The 19552-nt window shown below is 32.6% G+C and overlaps 1 protein-coding gene across 1 annotated transcript; it reads right to left on the reverse strand.

Moving 5' to 3' along the window:
- Nucleotides 1–15195: 15195 nt before the first annotated feature.
- On the reverse strand, nt 15196–18299 carry LOC145125185 (putative purine permease 11). The gene is made up of 3 exons (XM_079060676.1): nt 18169–18299; nt 16102–17172; nt 15196–15665 (listed from the first exon to the last, which is right to left on the reverse strand). Exons 1-3 carry the CDS (start codon nt 18191–18193, stop codon nt 15622–15624), a joined length of 1140 nt encoding a protein of 379 aa, XP_078916802.1. The 5' UTR covers nt 18194–18299; the 3' UTR covers nt 15196–15621.
- Between the last annotated feature and the right edge of the window lie 1253 nt (nt 18300–19552).

Genomic DNA, 19552 nt, shown 5'->3' on the forward strand with positions numbered 1-19552 from the left:
ATTTGTAGTGGCCCAAATTCAAGAATTAAAAGTAAAATTCAAACTTTTAAAATGACTTAATTTTACTCATCCTACTATCTATCTCATTTGCATCCTAACTCTTAACTCTTTCCATTTTTCTTTCTAAACTTACCACTACCTCTGTCCCATGTTTATTGTCCAATTTTGACTGTTGAAGTCTTTATTCTTCAAATTTGACCTTAAATACTTTTGTTTTTGATATATAACACTTAATGCAAAATATATGAATGGATTGTGTTTTAAATGTATTTTCATTGTTATAAGTTTTATCAAGTAATTTATAACACAAATAAAACTATTTAAGGTCAAAGTAGAAAAATAAAAACTTCAAAAGTCAAAAATGGACAATAAATATGGGACGGAGGGAGTATAATTTTTTTTCCATTCCACCTCCCAACTCCAGCATTTCACTTTCTCAGTATTTTTCCTCCATGAGTCTTACTTTTCAACCTTTAAAATGTTTCAACCCGACATGACACAACATATTTATAAGGTTTAAACCTTAACCCGAAACCCGACACGAAATCGACACGAAAATAAACGGGTTGACACGACACGACACGATAATTAAACGGGTCGGGTTAGAGTTAAGCACTCTCAACCCGTTTAAGGTCTTGACACGGCACGAACCCGACACGACACGACACGTTTGCCAGGTCTACCATTAACTTTAAAATCACCAATGGGTGGTTCCTAAATCTTGTAATACTTCATTAATATCGGAAATACATCACATACTTGTGTTTATATCATAAAAAAAAATTATAAAACACCAAACCAATATTGTTTAGCCCGACTACATTTACATCATGATGCAATGACACAAAGCCCAAAGACAAAGGAAAACGAATTCCTACCTTATTGGCTTATTCCTTGAAACCTTGTTGATTCCAAGACTAAGATGTTATTTGTTTTTTTTTTTAAAAACTTCTTCAAACCATTTTTTGCTGCGCGGCGCAGCACGCGCGCAACACTTTCCCTCTCGCAGCAGTTTGTTTTTTGGAAGGCTTCAGACTACAAAACTTTTGCGCGTGTGCTGCGTGGCGCAACACTTGACTTTTCTCTTCAAACCTCTTCAGCTTTCATTTTTTCCAAGTGTTTTTTTTAGAACTTTGTATAACTTATTTTTTTTAAACTTTGATTTTTTTTAAACTTTTATTTACGGATTTGATACAAATTCTTTTTATAGTTTCCACAAATTTTTTTAACTTGATTTAAAAAAAAAACTTTGATTTTTTTAATTTTTTTACCGTTTCTGTTAATAATAATTTCAGTTTCAGTTGCATCTTTTTTAATGTGTGTAATTTTTTACAAATTTGTAGACATCGTTTGCAATACTTTCTAATTTTTTTTATTATTTTCTTTTTTTATGTTTTTTACAATTAGTTTTTTTTCTATAATAAAACTGTTAGCTTGTTTTATATTTTTTTAAGTTTTTTTTTTTAAAATTTATATTTTGTTTTTTTACATATTCTTTTTAGTATTCTTTCAATGTTTTAAGACTAGAATTATTAAAATTTCGGTGTTGAGAACTATTTTCAGTTAATAAAGTTAGTTTATTTAAATTTCAGCTTACTGCAGCAGTCTGCAGATGTTAAAAAAACAAACACGCTTATTATTATAGGTTGCAGCCGTTTGTTCCACCTCTTCTGCTACAGAGGATTGCAAAGGTGGTTCGCAGACATAATGAATTTTCTCTTCGAAAAAACAAACAGCACCTAAAAGAAAAGGAACTTGAGCATCCAATATATCCTTGCAAAAACCGAACCGAATTTATAGACACCCGAAAAAAACCGTATAAATCAAACCAATAAACCGAAACGGAAATGAAAACCGATGGTGAGGTTTTTAATTTTCGAAAAATTACAAATTTTTCGGTGCGATGCAGTTACTAATTTTTTCAATAACCAGACCGCTCCGAATTTAACAAACTAAATAGTCATGTATAATATTTATTGTTTAGTTGATAATTATATAAATATATAATTACTAAAAGGGAAAAGATAGTAGGCGTCTAAGCGGGATCTTGAAAATTAAACCGTCTTCGTGGCTCGTGCCCTAGCCTACACACACACATACACTCACGGTGACGTTCTTCCTCAACTCCATCTTACCCAATTGTCATCGTCATCGCCGACTCCAACCATGACTATGAAGCATCGACTTCGGTCATAATATATAACATAATTACTAAGTGTTTGAAATCAGTAGCACAAACAAAGGTACAAAAAATCGCACCAAACCTACACGGTTAAAAATCGCAAACGCAACTGCATAATACCAAATCGGATAAAATAACCGCAAAATAGTTATAGACGACATGTTGTCTCTATAGTTGTTTCTATGGAGACTACATGCCGTCTTTATAGCTTTTATCTATGGTGATCGGAACGTATAACGATGAACCCTTTAGAGACGATATTTTGTCTCTATATGTAAGCTATTGTGACGATATGTATAGCGACGACAAAAAAACATCTGTTGCAACGAGGCTATGGAGATGATTAGCAACAACATGATGTGTTTTAGTTGTTTAGGGTTAGCAAACCTAATACCAAGTACAAGAAGTTGCTTCTTCCAATATACATCTGGTGGCTGTGGAGACCACCAAATAAAAAAAATACAAAACCGACGACATACAAAAACAAATTATAGTAGCGGTAATGGGGATTGAAGCCACATGGATTAGTTCGAATCGAATCTATGCATTCAGTTTCTACAAAATAAAAATATATAATGATAAGGAGTTTTCTTATAACTTTAAATGTGATAAAACTAATTTACAAAAAATAACTAAAATGCAAAAATATAAAATCTGTAAATAAAATGTTCCAATGTCGGGATAATTCGCAAGTTGTTGATTAATCATCATACTTTTGTGGTGTACTGGGTGTGATGGATTCTAATTTGGCTATAACAATTTAAAAAGCTTGGAATTACCTAGACTTTTTTTAGTTAATACAATAGTTATAGAAACTCATAACACATGTTCTTAGTTAAAGTCACAATGTCCATGAAACATGTAATTAATGAAAATTAACAAACATTAAGATTTAAAAGCCACCAAATTCAGAGGAATAAAAAAGTTTTCACTATCATGTTTGAGAAAATACTTTCATGATTGTGTGAAATGAAAACAAACACAAGAACCATTTGTTGTTTGTTAATTTAAAGATTTATTACGTAATCAAAAGATTAATCAACTAATTAAACATTCATATATTTAAACTCATGATCAAAGACATGAATATAAATAGATGTTTTACTAGAAAATACTTACATAGAATACCATCAAAACTCACATAAAATTACACATAATAAATTAGTTGTTCTATAGATTCAACCAACATTGGAAATAAAAATTAACTACTCATAATAATAACAATAAAAATGATAGAAAATTATACCAATGCCGATTACGAAACAAAGATGACAAAAGCTCATTGAAATTGTTACGTTTTGTTGCTCCAAAGACTCCATCCATAATCAAATTATTAATAAAAAAATTAACCTAATGTAATCTAAAGAAAATAAACTTACAATGATAATAATATCTACGAGAATATAATTAATGTTTAAAAAATAAGGAATTCGAAATGAAATGAGACACCCACGCGCTCATTGATTCTTTTTGGAGTAAATTACACGAATGGTCCTTATGGTTTGGGGTAAATTGTATGTTTGGTTCCTAACTTATTTTTTTAATTCGGAATGTCCCTACAGTCTGTTTTTGTTGCGCGCTTGGTCCCTGTCATACTTAAAAAGTCTATTTTGTCCTTGATTTTTTAATTTATTTAAATAAGATGGGATATGTAAGGTAAGGTAAGGTGAGGTGGAAGTGAGGTTGGGAGTGTATTTATTTAAATAAATTAAAAAATCAATGGCAAAATAATCTTTTTAGGTAAGACATGGATCAAACGTGCAACAAAAACAAACAGTATGTACCTTTCGAGTTAAAAAAATAAGTTAGAGACCAAACGTACAAATTACCTAAAACCATAGGGACCATTCATGTAATTTACTCTTCTTTTTGATTGCTGCGTTTTTCTCCCAAAACACCTTAATGGGCTATATATTAATTTCGTTTTGGGCTGCTAAGTTCAGCCAATTAAATGCTAAAAAATGGGCTTGAACATTGCTCTTTTACCTCAAGAAGATTGTCTGTATTCTATTTCTATAATACATAGAAGTAGCTGCAATATTGGGCTGCTATATTTTCAATTTGGGCTAGCGAATTGGGCTACTGGATAGCCCCATTTACTGCTGTTCACGAAGCCGAAAACCATATCAAAATTTGTTGAATCAACTCATTTTTTGTGAGAATGAAGACCAACCAGCTGGGAAGATTCCCATAAATTTTCGCTCCATTGAATAATGTTTTACCCTCCGTCGCGATCGCTTAAAAAAGGTCATGTAATATTACACGTAAAAATCCGAAAATTAGTTTATATTGCTTAGTTTTTTTTCTTGTCGCTCTCGGATTTTGCTACATGACTTCAATCGCAGTTATAAGGCATTCGATGTGGCTTTAACGATGCTCCAAAATACCATCTTGCTCATACAAATTTACAAAAAAAATAGCTTAAACTAGTAAAAATATTCAAAGCAATAAATCTAACAATTTAATGCAAAAAGAATATTAAAATGCTAAAATTAAAAGAAAATAAACGCTAAAATATATACAAAAATACAAGTTATCAACATCCATTTAAGGTTGGTTTATTTCAACATATGGGACGTTATCATCTGAATCAATGCCATTCTAATATGCATCAACATATATATTATCTTCATCTACCCTTTCTAATGGATTTTATAGGTTATAAATTTAAGCATGAGGTGGAAAATTACTTAACTCTTAAGCTCACATGCAACCTATTTGGATCTATGTTTTCTCTATTGATAACAATAAACTATGAACATCAAGAACCCTAGAGGAGCTCTATAATAATCGAAATAAACATAGAGTTAGGGTTTACATACATTTTGATTATTATAATAAATAACCAAACAAATTTCCCTCTTGAAAACCTTAGAAAGCAAGCATCAGAAATCTAATGTCTTTAATGGCTCACACTCAAAAGCCTAGAAACCCTAAAATGACGAGGAGTGTGAGAAAAGAGGTAGAAATTACGTGTCTATGCTTCTTAGGATGGTCACGAACGAAAATAATGAGTCAATGGGTCATATGTATAGTTTAGGTAACTTGCAGACCAAACTAGATTTGAATTGATTAAATAACAGATTTAATCATAATTTAAATCATTTCATCATCTACATCCAGGATGCTTCCAGAAACCCTAAAAGAGCCTCCAAAATCGTCCATGCCATGGAGGGTTCTAGATTGCTTATTTTGTTCAACTATTGAACAATTACAATTCACCCAATTGCCCCCCTTTAACTAATTCCAGTTAATCCCGAATTAATTTGAGATTAATTCTGATTAATAGTTAATTAATTATAATTGATTTATTATTAATTTATTAATAATATAAATTAACAAATCAATTATTTAACTATCGATCTCATGTTAATTTATTAATCACATAACAAATTAACATATCAATTATCTATTTCCAATTAATATATTAATCACATAATATATTAACAAATCATTTCTCTTTCTCTCTCTCTCTCTCTCTCTCCTAATATCATTTCTAGCTATTTCAGGTTATGAGGGCAACCCACAAAGGGCTTTGATTTTATTTGCAAGTTTATACCACTTTAGTTATGAGCTTAGACACCTTAATCCAACAATTTCCCACTTGGATAAGTCTATAACTACAATTGCAAGAATAACCAAACAACAAAGAGTGCTTTCCAAAGCTACTGCTGAACTCTGATCCAATCAGACATTGGCCCTAAGATAAGTGATCAAATATTCCTTCGTTCAACAATATATCATATGGACATGAGACATGGATCAGAATCAATCTCATAGTCCAAGATTTTGTTTCTTGATTTTCTGATTATGACGACTGAATTCAGACTACTAATTGAACACATCAATTCAGTCTGGGCTCGGCCAAACACAATGTCGACAACAACTCATCGAGGGGCCCAAAGATATCTCTTTTCCGGTTAGGGAAAAAGGAACAAATAAACTTCGACTTATATGCTTGTATCTTTTGCTCACCAAATTATGAATGACACTATGTTTTATGACATCACGTTACTGATGTGTTTTCGCAATACCAATGCACAGCTGACTTGTAAATTACAGTCCATATATCTCCGTTTTAAGAATAAAAGATATTATCGTCTCACAATTACTCATGATATAGTCCATGTAGTAATTCTCTGAGAGTGAGTTTATCCAATACTCAAAATCCCCATTTTTCTAAGTACTAATGAACATTGTAGCAATCTTATTGCAATGTCTAGTACCCATAGACAATCTACAATTCGTATCATGACAGTCTTAATTCACTACTTACTTCCAAAAGTATAAGCGACTGTGGAATTTCGAATAATCAAATCATTCAGAAAGTAAAACATGCAAAGTGAAACACAATAATGAACTAATTAACTATAGTCTCAAACCTATTGAATATAAATAAATCTCTATTATTTAATCACCATAATAATTATGACTTTATTCATTGTATAATGTTTCGAGTAATTGTAACAGGCCAATTTTCAGAAAATTTTTAAACTTTTAATTTCATAAACATCGTCCATAGGAAGTACAAAAAAATCCCAATCCATATCCATATTATTTTTTTTGAATTTAGAGTACAAAAAGCTAAATGTCAAAACACTGGAGAATGCACGCCACGTTATCAAGCCGACCCTTGCCCTTATCAATAGAAGTACCTAAAACATTCAATAAAACTGTAAGCACAAGCTTAGTGAGCTTCCCAATCATACAAATCATATTATCACATAATGTCATGCTCATACATATATATACAAGTTTGCCATGGACGCCCTCCATGGTCTTCAATGGAATGTCACGGGCTAACCTCATGGTCTTATATCCTCATGCCATGGGCTCCTCCCATGGTCTTGCCAAGTGTCATGGGCTCCTCCCATGGTCTTCATATAAAATCAAATAGCAAACCATTACACATTCCAATACTAATCATCTCATATCAATTAATGGGTCGACCTTGGTGCCTTCGACTCATGAGTGTGGTGAAAAGACTCACCTCAATACTGCAAGGAAGCTGACTAGGTCGGGACTCCAATATCCGCTCTACACAACCCTATAACAGAAACAATTTCTTAAATACAACTCAAAATGCCCCAAAACCCCTTAAAGGTCAAACTTAGTCAAAGACTAAGGTCAAAGGTCAACGTCAACGTCCTGAGTTGACCCAACTCGTCGAGTTGTCCCTCAACTCGTCGACTTTCTCTATCACCCGAACAGATCGGGAAAAATCTCATCAACTCGTCGAGTTCACTAATGAACTCATCGAGTTGGCTAGAATTCCAACCTCTTAATGCATTAAGCTGATACCATCGAATCTAGGGACTACAAATCTCAAATATCATCCAAAATGATGTCTAGAAGGGTAAAGTTTCCAACTTTACCCTTAAGAACCATCCAAATAGAAGCAAACCCAAACCCTAGGCTCTTTAGAGAGAGTCTTAATCCATAAAGCCCTTGAACTCTCCCAATATAGTCCGAAAACACAGACCTAGAGTCCAAAGGTTGGATAATCACGTAAAGTTTCCAACTTTACGTCCATGCAAGCTAGAAATACACTCTAGAGCTTAATAAGGACTTAATGAGGGACTTATTGCATGAATGGGACTTGGAACTAAGAAAAGTTTGCAACTTTCAGCCATGAGAAGTCATGAAGGGGTTAGATCTAACATAATAACCCCTGGAACCTTCAACATCTTGGCTAGCCCAATCAAAATCCCAAAATCATGCTAAACCTTCCATTAAAGAGATCTAGATGATAACAAAGCAAGATGTCGACTTTATACCTCAAGAAGACTGCTATTGGTGAAGAGTTTCTGGATCTATACTCCTTCTAAGATAGATGCTTCCAACCTCCAAGCTCCTTCCAAAGAACCACCAAAATCAATTCTCAAAGCTCACACACTCTATATTCAAAGGATAAACGAACTTAGGGTTTTGTGGACAAAGGGAGGCTGGTAAGGAGGCCAACCAAGGGGGTTTAAGTCATTTAAATAGGGTGCAACACCCTAAAATTAGGGTTTCATCTTCAGCCGCCAACTCGTCAAGTTGGGACTCCCCGACTCGTCGAGTTGGGCCATTAAAACCCGCGACCACAAAATTCTCGACACGACGAGTTGGAGCTCCCCCAACTTGTCGAGTTCCCACAAAATTCCAATATTTTGAGAAATGTATAATACCTGGACCAAGCGTTACAGTAATCAACTAACCACTTGAATTAAACATAATTCATGTCATGTTATAAACATGCATACTATGCCTCTCTAAGGTCCTTCCCTTATGAGCATACCAACTTGACATTATTCCAATGATACTCATTTCACAATTCAAAATTCTTATCACTATCCAAGATGTGATGGAATTTCAACTTTACATGCATCGATCCCTTGTGATATCGAGATTCCAAAGTCTCAAAGACTGAATCTTCGATATTACATAATATCCTATAGGAACTTTGTTACTAGAAACAATTCCATTGTAATGAAGGTTCAAATTCAAGGTATAATCCTTGAACACATTTCTTGCATTAAAGTTTTCAACTCACATGTAGATTTTACAAGTATCTCCCATTATGGAAACATTTACATATTTCCATATGACCATCAATTCTGACCAAGAATCATCTCTATCCTGAAACATGTCACTATGGTTCGTCCTAAATAATATAATACTTCTAATTGTCTACAAGTAACCAATCTTTTGGTATAACCTTAGAATGTTCTTGACAATTGTTTAAAAACTTTAGTCACACGAAATTCTAGTCCTTCTTCTCATATGGGACTCGACTCATTATATCTTATATAAGGATCTAATATATGTTTAATCTCTTGTTATAATATTTCCATATATGGAATTTCCTATGTTGAACCATTTCAAAACGATATTCACATACATGTATGACTAAGTTTTATTAAACTATATGATCTAAACCTTTAGATTCAAAACGAAGTATGAATGCTCTCTCCCTTAAGTCTACTATAGTGAAACAATTCCTAAACTTTGCAATATGTAAATTGAAAACTTTGTTCCTTATGAACAATATTGTCAACATGCAATACTAGCATAACATTGATGATCCTACTAGCTTTGACATGTACCCAAAAATCAACTGGACTCCTAGAAATCAATGCCCTTGACTTTCTTACTGAAGTACATACAAAATGTTATGCGATGATTCGATAAGTCTCCAACTAGACTTCTTAAGCTTATACACCTCAACTGGATAACATATGTGTGTGTTTCAACACATCAATATTGACATATATATCTCTCAAAAGTTCAAACAATTCCATGTCATTTTTCAAAATTCGAAATATGACAAGGGATGTCGTAATCATATTGTAAATTTGAGAATGCAACTAACACAACCAATATCCATATTGGTCTTTATCAGATCTCTAAAATCTACCAGCGAAAGTATTTCCTCATAATAATTCTCATGATTTAGAGCGAATCTTTGTCACATAGATTTCAAGGTGCATATGTTCCCATCCATGTGAATCTATCATTTCCAACCTATAATCATAAGACAAGGTTTAGGACAAAACCAAATTCGAATTTAGCTTTCCTTCATGGAATGAACTTCGCTATTCTAAATTTCTTTTCCTCTTGTAGCAAAAGAGCCTACCATTGCTTCTATGTTGTTAGCATCTCACCCATATTGATCAATGTACTTTCACTGACCAACACGCTTTTGGCTTTTGCAGTTAAATGAAAACATAGAAATCATAAGCATTGACAACTCAACTAGAAGTGCACAAAAATAAGAATGTGTCAATCAAACACGACATGTTATCAACCTCAGGTCGCGTGCTAGTGAAAGTACAATATTTCTATAACTAGATAGACTTTTCGAGGTATAATGTCCTAATGTGAAAAAAAAAACATTGAAAGTACAATGCTATAATAAATTTGATTTTTCAAACTACAATGGCTTAATAAGAAAAACTGAAAGTACAATATTGTAATGGAAGGAAATGAAAGTAGGATGCTATAATACAGAAACTAATAATGTAGGTGGCTGACTATTTCTTGCCTTCAGTACTTCAAAGAATGACATCAGAAAGCCAAGAAATTAAATTGAAGTTTTAAGCAACAACTCATGTAAGGGTGTTGGATGTGTGTTCTCGAAATTTTTATGATATTAAACAATTTGGATATAGCAATAAGTTGTGATAGACATTTAAACACTTTTAGTGTATAAGATAGTGTTGGATGTGTTTATGCTTGAAGCTATAATAATACTTTTGATGGTGGTGAATATTTGTAAGTAATAGATAAAAAGGTTAAATATGCATTTATGTAATAACGTTCCACATTTTCTCCAATTTATGCAATTAAGTGGTTCTTTATATGAAATGTGCAATGGCAACTTTGTTTTAGGACCAAAACATACAATATTTTACCCATAAAATTTTATTGTTGCATAATTTGTATCAGTTGCATATTGCATAAACCGGTAAAAAGGTGAAACGTTGGCGCATAATTTGGTAAAACTTTAAAACACTATTGCATAAATTAGTAAAATGTGAAAATTGAAATATTGTTACATAAAAAAGATTTTACAAAGGACTTTCTTTTGAATTCGTTTGCAATTTTACTTGCTTACACCTATTATTTGATCAACAACATTGCAATCAAAACCACTTTATGCTTCAAGATGATCGATGTCTACTGTTCAATTCATAAGATTCTCAACTAAAAGGGAAGAAAAAAGTGATACTTTATAATCTTTTGGAAGAGGGAAATTATCAGTCAACGATTGCTTAATTGTGAAGCAATTGAACTCTTGCAAAACGAAGGGTTTAAACCCTAATATAATTCGATGCATGGGAAGAACATAACTCAAGTCGGTGATGTAACTGTGTGATGAATGAAGATACAGAGAGAGTAAGAACCTGGCATGGTGAGAAGATCCGTCATGTTAGGCTAAGGGGTATGGTCACACCCAACCTACTCAAAAAGTGACGCCACATCAGCGCCACATCACCTCCACTACAAACCCACTACCAACCCACTAACCCTTGGAAATGGTTACCACTCCACATCATTTTTTTTTCTTTTTTATATTTTTTGACAATATTAGATTAATTTAAAAAATAATTATTAAACAAAAATAAAAACATAAATATTAATTAAAAGCATTTTACATTAATTTAAAAACCATAAATTTAAACTCTACAATACTTAAAAAAACAAAATCATTTAAAACCTAAATTACTAAAAAAAATAGACAATATTACTTGTCGTCGTCAACGCCACCGTGTTGCTGGAATTGCCTTTGCCATATATGCTCAGTTAAATCATAACGTAAATTTTGATGTGTTTCACTATTTTGTATTTCTAAAAGTCGTGTGAAGTATGCAGGGCTGCCGACTTGTATTACTGCATGTGGGTTAAAAATATCTTCCGGATTATACATACAAATAGCCCTGTCCTCTTCTTCAATTATCATGTTATGTAAAATAACACAAGCAGTCAACACCTTCGTCAATTTCACCCTATCCCTTGACCGTGCCGGATGTTTGATAATGTGCCACTTTTGTTTGAGGACCCCAAACGCCCGTTCCACATCCTTCCTTGCCGATTCTTATGCTAACTTGCACAATTTTCGTTTTTCATCGGCCGGAAATGAGTACGACTTGACAAACGTATCATACTCTGATATATATATCCCATCACTAAGGTAATACCCATAATTATATTGATGTTCGTTCACAACGAAAGACATGTTTGGGGCTTTACCCTGCAAAATATCATTAAATATCAGAGAGGCTCCAAGCACATTCAAGTCATTGTTTGACCCCCGCCATACCAAAGAATGCATGCCAAAACCATAGGTCATGTGAAGCAACGACCTCTAGTATAATAGTCGGCACGCCATGATCACCTCGTGTGAATTGACCTCGCCATGCATTGGGACAATTTTCTCACTCCCAATGTGTACAATCAATGTTGCCAAGTATTCCTGGTAAGCCATGCTTAGCTTCATGAGCGGCATACAACTGTTCGATATCATTTCTAGTTGGATGTCACAAGTATATGTCACCATAAAGCTCTATGACATACTCACAAAAAAGATAAGTACATTCTCGCCCAGTCCTCTCAGACATTTTCAGATACTCATCTGACGCGTCTGCGGCTATGCCGTAAGCCAATTGTCTAAGGGATGTTGTGCATTTTTGTATTGTACTAAAACCACGTTTACCTCTTGCATCCCATCTCAATTGGAAAAACTCATAATTGTTTTCCAAATCTCTAGCTATACGTAAAAATAAATTTCTATTAATACAGAATCGGTCTTCAAATTTTGATAGGTCGTACAAACTATCAGGGGCAAAGTAATCACGTACCAAAAGCTCATGTGCCGCCATACGATCCCGAACTATGGAAATTTTATGCCTCTTCTCAATATTTGAACTTTCGCCTCTTTGTTGCACCCTTTTGCGTGTCGCAGACAACAATGTGTGCAACACCAAGTCATCTTCATCAGAGCTACCATCATCATCAGATGAAGAAGAAGAAATCGAATCCGCAAAGTTATTCATATCTATGGTTGAAATTGTGTTTGAAAAATGGAATACAAATATGTTTGTGATGTGAATGGAAGTGTGTTTGTTTATATGTTGTGTATGTATTTATATATGTGTTAACTTTTATTTGAATTTTTTTTTTATGTTTGTAACGGTCAAAGAAAGGCAAAAAGGAACGGTCGAAAATGCTGCACCAATCACGTCCATCGTCTTCACCCGTAGTCAGCCCCACGCCACAAGGCACCTACGCACACCTGGGGCGGTGTTCACGCGTAGGTGGCCTTGCCACGTAGGCACTACGTGTGGGTTGACCCAATCCATACCGTTTAGCCTAAAGCCACACGTGAGTGGGAGAATACTAAAGAATTTAAGTATATATAGAGAGAGGTAGGTTGGTTTTGGGTTCGTGATTACTGGTGGTCAACTCACAAGTTAATGACGAATATTTTTGTAGAGTATAAAAAATCAAAAACTAAAATGCCATCTAAATTTTAACTATTTTAATAGCAAAATTAAAAAAGCCATTTAATTTGTATATAGTATAAAAAGTCAAAAATTAAAATGCCATTGTGGTTTTTTTAATAGAAAAAAATTAAAAACGCCATCTAATTATATACAGTAGATATATTAAAGCACATGGGAAGTTTCAACATGAAACTTTCCATATTTATAATTTTAACACTATATTTTTATTTTTTCTTAATTTTATCACTAAAGTTTCAACAAACTTTTCCTTTTTATAATTTTGCCCCTTTATTTTTACTTCTTCATATTTTTGCCACTAAACATTCACTTTTACTTCTTTAAAACCCTTTTTCTTTATTCTTTTATAATTTTACCACTTTATTTTTACTTTTTTATAATTTTGCCACTAAACTTTCAACAAACTTTTTCTTTTTATAGTTTTGGTATTTTATTTTTACTAATTTTGCCACAAAAGTTTCAACAAACTTTTCATCTTTATAATTTTGGCACTTTATTTTTACTTCTTTATATTTTTGTCACTAAACTTTCACCCGTGCAACGCACGGGCCTTTTCCTAGTTAGTAATTATGTTAATAGGAAAATCTAGGATAAATTTTATAAAAACCACGAATGACTTTTTTTTGGTCCAGTTAAATCCATTCATAAACTATTTTTTAGCACAATTTGGTGTTATAGTTTGTTCTTTTACGAATACTAAACGTCATGTTAATTTATATTTAAAAAAAGGTATTGTTAATCTGTACCATGTAAATCATACACTGTGTTATTTAGTTCTTATATATGTAATTGTTTTATCTAATCTTTCCCAATGTTGTTTCGTTATACAAAATAAGGGTTAATGTTTAAAAGCCCAACTAATCTCAAACTGGAAATATTTTAAAAAGGAATAAAAGGTAATTTTGGCACATTAGTAGCTAGGTACGTCACTTCTAGTTGGGTGCTAAAATCATATATATTTAGAAAAGAATCAAGTAGTTGGGAGACTTGGAGCCATGTGATTACTTCTACGATTGGCGTTGATGTTGCAGTTTGTAATAGTTTAACGCACTAAGAAGACAATAATAAGGGTTAATGACATATACAGGCACTGAATTTTGGCAGTGGAAATATTTGGTTTTACTTTTTGTATGTTTAAAGTCGGAGGTTTGAAAAAAAAAATCAATTTTACCTTTTTTATTATTTCTAGTTCATTAAAATTCTTAAGTTTTGCAGAAATGTTTGGTTTTACTTTTTGTATGTTTAAACTGATTTTTATTTTTTTTTATTTTTTTGCAAACTTCCTACTTTAATGAACCAAAAATAAACGTGAAAAAAAAAGGTCCCACATATTTTGTCATTTATGAAAATCTCAAAAACCGGAATGTCACGTTAAGATTAATCTCACATGATCGGCATTACATTGCAATGATAGTTACTTTTCATGCCCCATTTTGTAAAAGAATCAACATTGCAAAACTATAAAAATACTTGTTAGAAACCATTTTTGTGCTTCTATTCCAAGACTATCCGGATTTTATATACTTCAAATACAATGTTTGTATTTGTAACGTATTATGTTTTCATCAATATATATATATATATATATATATATATATATATATATATATATATATATATATATATATATATACGGTAAGAAATTTTTTTTTGGTAGGAAGGTAAGAAGTTTTTTTTCTACATATTTTTTTGACGAATAAAATAAATGAATCACTAGATGATTCATTTGTAAGATGATTCACAAGAAAAAATTCCCAAAAAAACATCTTTATGATTCATTTTTAAGTAAATTAAGAAAAAATTCATTTTTATGACAATTTTAGTGAATAACAACAAAATCATTGTATAAATGAACCATCGAGATGTTTTTTTGAGAATTTTTTTCTTGTGAATCATCTTACAAATGAATCATCTAATGATTCATTTTGTTTGTTCACGAAAAAAATATGTAGAAAAAAAACTTCTTACCTTCCTACCAAAAATTTCCTTCTTATTTGATCTTGACTATATATATATATATATATATATATATATATATATATATATATATATATATATATATATATATCTTTTAACCAAACATATAAGTTACAAATTACAACAACAGTAACACCACCACTACCACTACAGCCAACTACAATAACTTGTTCACAGCCCTGCCACCACCAAAAGTCAACATCCAATATGACGATTTTCTAACCTTAAGAGGGAATCCACCACCTCCATTGCATAACAAGAGATGTATTTTGACTTTTAAAGTCAAACGAGTCAATCAAATCCATACTTCAGATTGTTTTTAGGAGATGTTCCAAACTGTATGGATTTTACAACGGAATTTAGACTCGTTTGTTTGACCACAAAAGTCAAAGCATACCTCTTTTGGTGCATATGTTTATGGAGGTGCAGATTTCCTGCTTCTGTTGATGCTCAGTTTCATTCAAGTAGTAATGGAGTGGATGCTTCTGATAAAACTGCCCCTAAATATGCATGAAAGAAAGACACTAAACCTTAATACCAAAAATCCAATTTTACCTTCCCAAAACAAAAGCATTTCATAATATATATAAAAAGAAAAAAAAGAAAAAAAAAACATAGAAAAACCTAAAAATGCATGATCAACTCTATACATAAGAGTTTGTATGAATAATCCTTCATAAATGACAAACAAAAAAATTAAGGCGTTGACAAAAGAACCCAAAAAAATATTCACAGCAATGGAACAAAATGAAAAGTTAAATGGTTAATGGTTAAACCTCTTTAAAAATGTTTCAAGTAGGTAGAAAGTAACAAATCTTAAACTTGTTTTACTAGTCAAAAAGAAACAACAAAAAGACCTACATGACTATATTTAACCTAAAAACTTTCTAACAAAATAAATAAATAAATAAACTTCAACTTATTTAGGTTGCGTACCCGTTGCATCCGCTGATATTCTTTTGGCCTTTTCATCATCAAGATAATTCTGATAAATATAAGTTGAAAAACCCCACAACCCCATCAACATAGCAATCACCTTCACCCCATTCATCTCATCATGAAACACCACCACAGCCGCCAATGGAGTCAAAGCCAATGACAAAGTACTAATCACATTAGAAAACAATGAAGACACCACAAATATCAACCCCACAACACCAACCGAACACACCTGCCATGCGACAGCTGTCCAAACCAATGTCATCACATACGCCACTCCCCCTTTCCCAAAACCGCCCATTTCACCGCCCAATGTCCGCCACTCCCCGCTAGCAAAAAGACCCACCAGGGAAACACACGTCGCGAAAAAGGAAGTGTAGATTTGAAGCTCCAGAACTACCGAAAAGGTTTCTTTTTTTAAGACCTTTTGAAATGTAACTTGCATGATTGAAAGTAAAAACGCATATAAAGCAGAAGCACTTAAAGTAGCCACAAATCCAAGAACGTATTTTCTGCTTGTTACACCATTTGGTTTATCAGAATCATCATTGATGGCAAGTAAAGAAGCGGATAATGTCAGAACCACAACCGAGTTAAAAATTAAAGCTGTAAACTTTTGGGAGTTTATAAAATATGAGAATATTGCATTGAAGGCTAATTGGGTTGCACAAATGAGTGAATAAGTAGAGGCTGAAAGGTATAGTAATCCCACTGAATAGAGCATATTGTCACCGGCTATAAGGACGCCTATAACAAGATAGATCAAGAATAAAACGGGTAGTGAAACAGATGTGGATGATGTAGTTGATGATTTTTTAGATGAAGGAAAAAGAAAATATGGGATAAATAGGATTGGGAATCCTATGGTTTGAATGAGTGTAGCCAACCATGTGCTATTTCCACCTTGATCATAGTAAAATCGACCAAGAATGACAGCAACTACTTGACCAATGAGGAGAAAACATATGTTAATGACAACAAGAGTCCACCATTGCCATCTTTTGAGCTTGGTAAGTTGTGATAGGCTTGATTGGGTTCCATTGTTTACCACACTTGGATCTTCGTTAGCTATGAAAGTAATTACAGAGAAAAAGGAAAGAAGTATTAGCGTTTATTTGTAAAGGTTTGGATACAAGAAAGTAGATGAATATTTAGTTCAAGTGTCACATGCAAGAATTAGGAATGTAGTTTCATTGATTTGTTGATTACAGTATCCTGTTTTCACCTGATAGCACACTTTATTGCAAAATTGGGAAAAAGGTGAAATGTAAATGTTGTTGCATAAATAGGCATTTAACCCTAGATACAATAAGAGCATATAAGTAACTTTCAAATACTCGGTGATAAAGATATTGACGCAGCTAGCATCAGACCAATTATTTCAACCCTGTATAATCAGATAAGGTTATCCAAGCGTTTTAAAATTTTGATTATTGTGAGTTTCAAAATCAATATCAGAATCGATAAATTGATTATTCCTACATGTACATAGTCTAGACATAAATTTCAATAGTTTCTTATAGTCAATTTGGCAATCCAGAAACACAGCTAATTATAATCACCGATTTGATTGTTTTATGCCAAACATCTGAAATTCGATCTTCCACTGATAACTAATCAACTTAAAGTGGATACAGAGTAAAAAATGATCGACTACATAAATTACAACAAGAAAATTTAAAAACACATGTTAGTTTTCAATTTGAAAAAAGGACATTCTTTTGAATTCGTTTACAAATTTACTTGCGTAATTGGAAAACATACACCTATGATTCGATAAACTATAGTGCAGGCAAAACAACTTTATGCTTCAAGAGGATCGATGTCTACCGTTCAATTTCTAAGATTCTCAACTAAAAGGGAAGAAAAAAAAAGCAACACTTTATAATCTAATGGAAGAGGGAAACTATCACTCAACGATTGCTTAATTGTGAAGCAATTGAATTCTTGCAAAACAAAGGGTTTAAACCCTAATATAATTCGATGCATGGGAAGAACATAACTCAAGTCGGCGATGTAATTGTGTGATGAATGAAGATACATAGATACGGAGAGAGTGAGAACCTGTAATGGTGGGAAGATCCGTCATGTTATCGAGCCACGGGTGGGAGCATATCAAAGAATTTAAGTATTTATAGAGAGAGGTAGGCTAGGTTTTGGGTTCTTATCAGTCAACTCGCAAGTTGATGACGAATATGTTTATAGAGTATAAAAAGTTTACAGCTTAAAAAGCCATCCAATTGTAATATTTTAATGGGAAAATCATACAAAGAGTCAAAAACCACTTGTTAGACTAAACGGAGTGGACTCGCTACATCCACTCGCTAAGCTCGCTATGGGCTCTGGAACACCACCCCTAACGCTCACTAGGGGGGTCGCCAAGAGAGAAACACTATGGAAGTAGCGAGATGAGATAGTTGGAGCCAAAGTAGTTTTCCCAGATTTCTTCTGTACAACTAACATTTATCTCATAATGGAATCAAGTGAATTGATCCCTGTTAAAATATAATTTATATTATATTATATGTTTGTGGTTTAAAAATATAAAATTTGTTTAATATTCATGCATAAAAAATGTTTGTTTATTAAAATAAAGTAATTTAATTAAATTAGAAAAAAAAATGAAATGTTATGAATGTTACCACTCATTACCAAATGCTAACCTTAGATGTTAAATGGAAAAAAATGAGATGGCAACAAAAAAGCTGATGTGGTAAGGTGCTAAGAGTGTTACCACTCCCTTTAGCTTTAGAGATAAACTTTACAAAAACTACTAATGGTTACCAACCGATAACCCTTTGAATAATTGTCAATTTTTTGTTGATACGGATCAATGTATCCAAATATGGGATGATTGGAGAGCAAAGAAAAAAAATAAAAAGGTATGAAAGAGGGCATAAGAAAAACGTATCTCTTGCTTGAAGCTTTTATTTACTGAAACCGAATTTGGACCAAGCCAAATTTCAATTTTGGTTTTAGGTTTGGTTTCCGACAGACCGAATTATATAGCTTGAGATATGGTCTAGGGGAGTTCCAACAAATCCAAACCAAATCACCTAATTTAATTAATTTGTTCATTGATTAAATATTATATTTCTTTATACTTTAAAAATTAAGTGGAAAAATGGAAACATCCTTTGATATTTTCATATTTCATAGATAAATCGACTTTCAGTTCAAAAATACCAAAAATTTCCCTTATTTAATCCATTCTTTTTATCTTTTGTTGTGTCTAGTTTGGAACTTCATATTTCATGTTTGAAAGTTGAAACTTTAGATTAGGGACGAACAGAAGTATCTGGGGAACCGGAGCTGGACTCGTATTTGAATACTTTGGATTTTATGTTTGGAAAAGTTAACTTTGGAATTTATTTTTAACCTTAAAATTTGGTTTTTTAGGTTTTCAAACAGAACAAACCGAATTGTAATTTGACTTTCGATTTGGCCC

The sequence above is a fragment of the Lactuca virosa genome, chromosome 7 (assembly GCF_052849685.1).
Source record: "Lactuca virosa cultivar CGN04683 chromosome 7, Lactuca_virosa_CGN04683_v6, whole genome shotgun sequence".
NCBI classification, from domain to species: domain Eukaryota; kingdom Viridiplantae; phylum Streptophyta; class Magnoliopsida; order Asterales; family Asteraceae; genus Lactuca; species Lactuca virosa.

Coding starts and splice junctions, on each gene's coding strand:
- LOC145125185 (XM_079060676.1), bottom strand. CDS start 18,193: ATGACGGATCTTCCCACCATTACAG. Junction 17,173..18,168: donor GGATCTTCCCACCATTACAG/GTTCTCACTCTC, acceptor TTACTTTCATAG/CTAACGAAGATCCAAGTGTG. Junction 15,666..16,101: donor AATATCAGCGGATGCAACGG/GTACGCAACCTA, acceptor ATGCATATTTAG/GGGCAGTTTTATCAGAAGCA.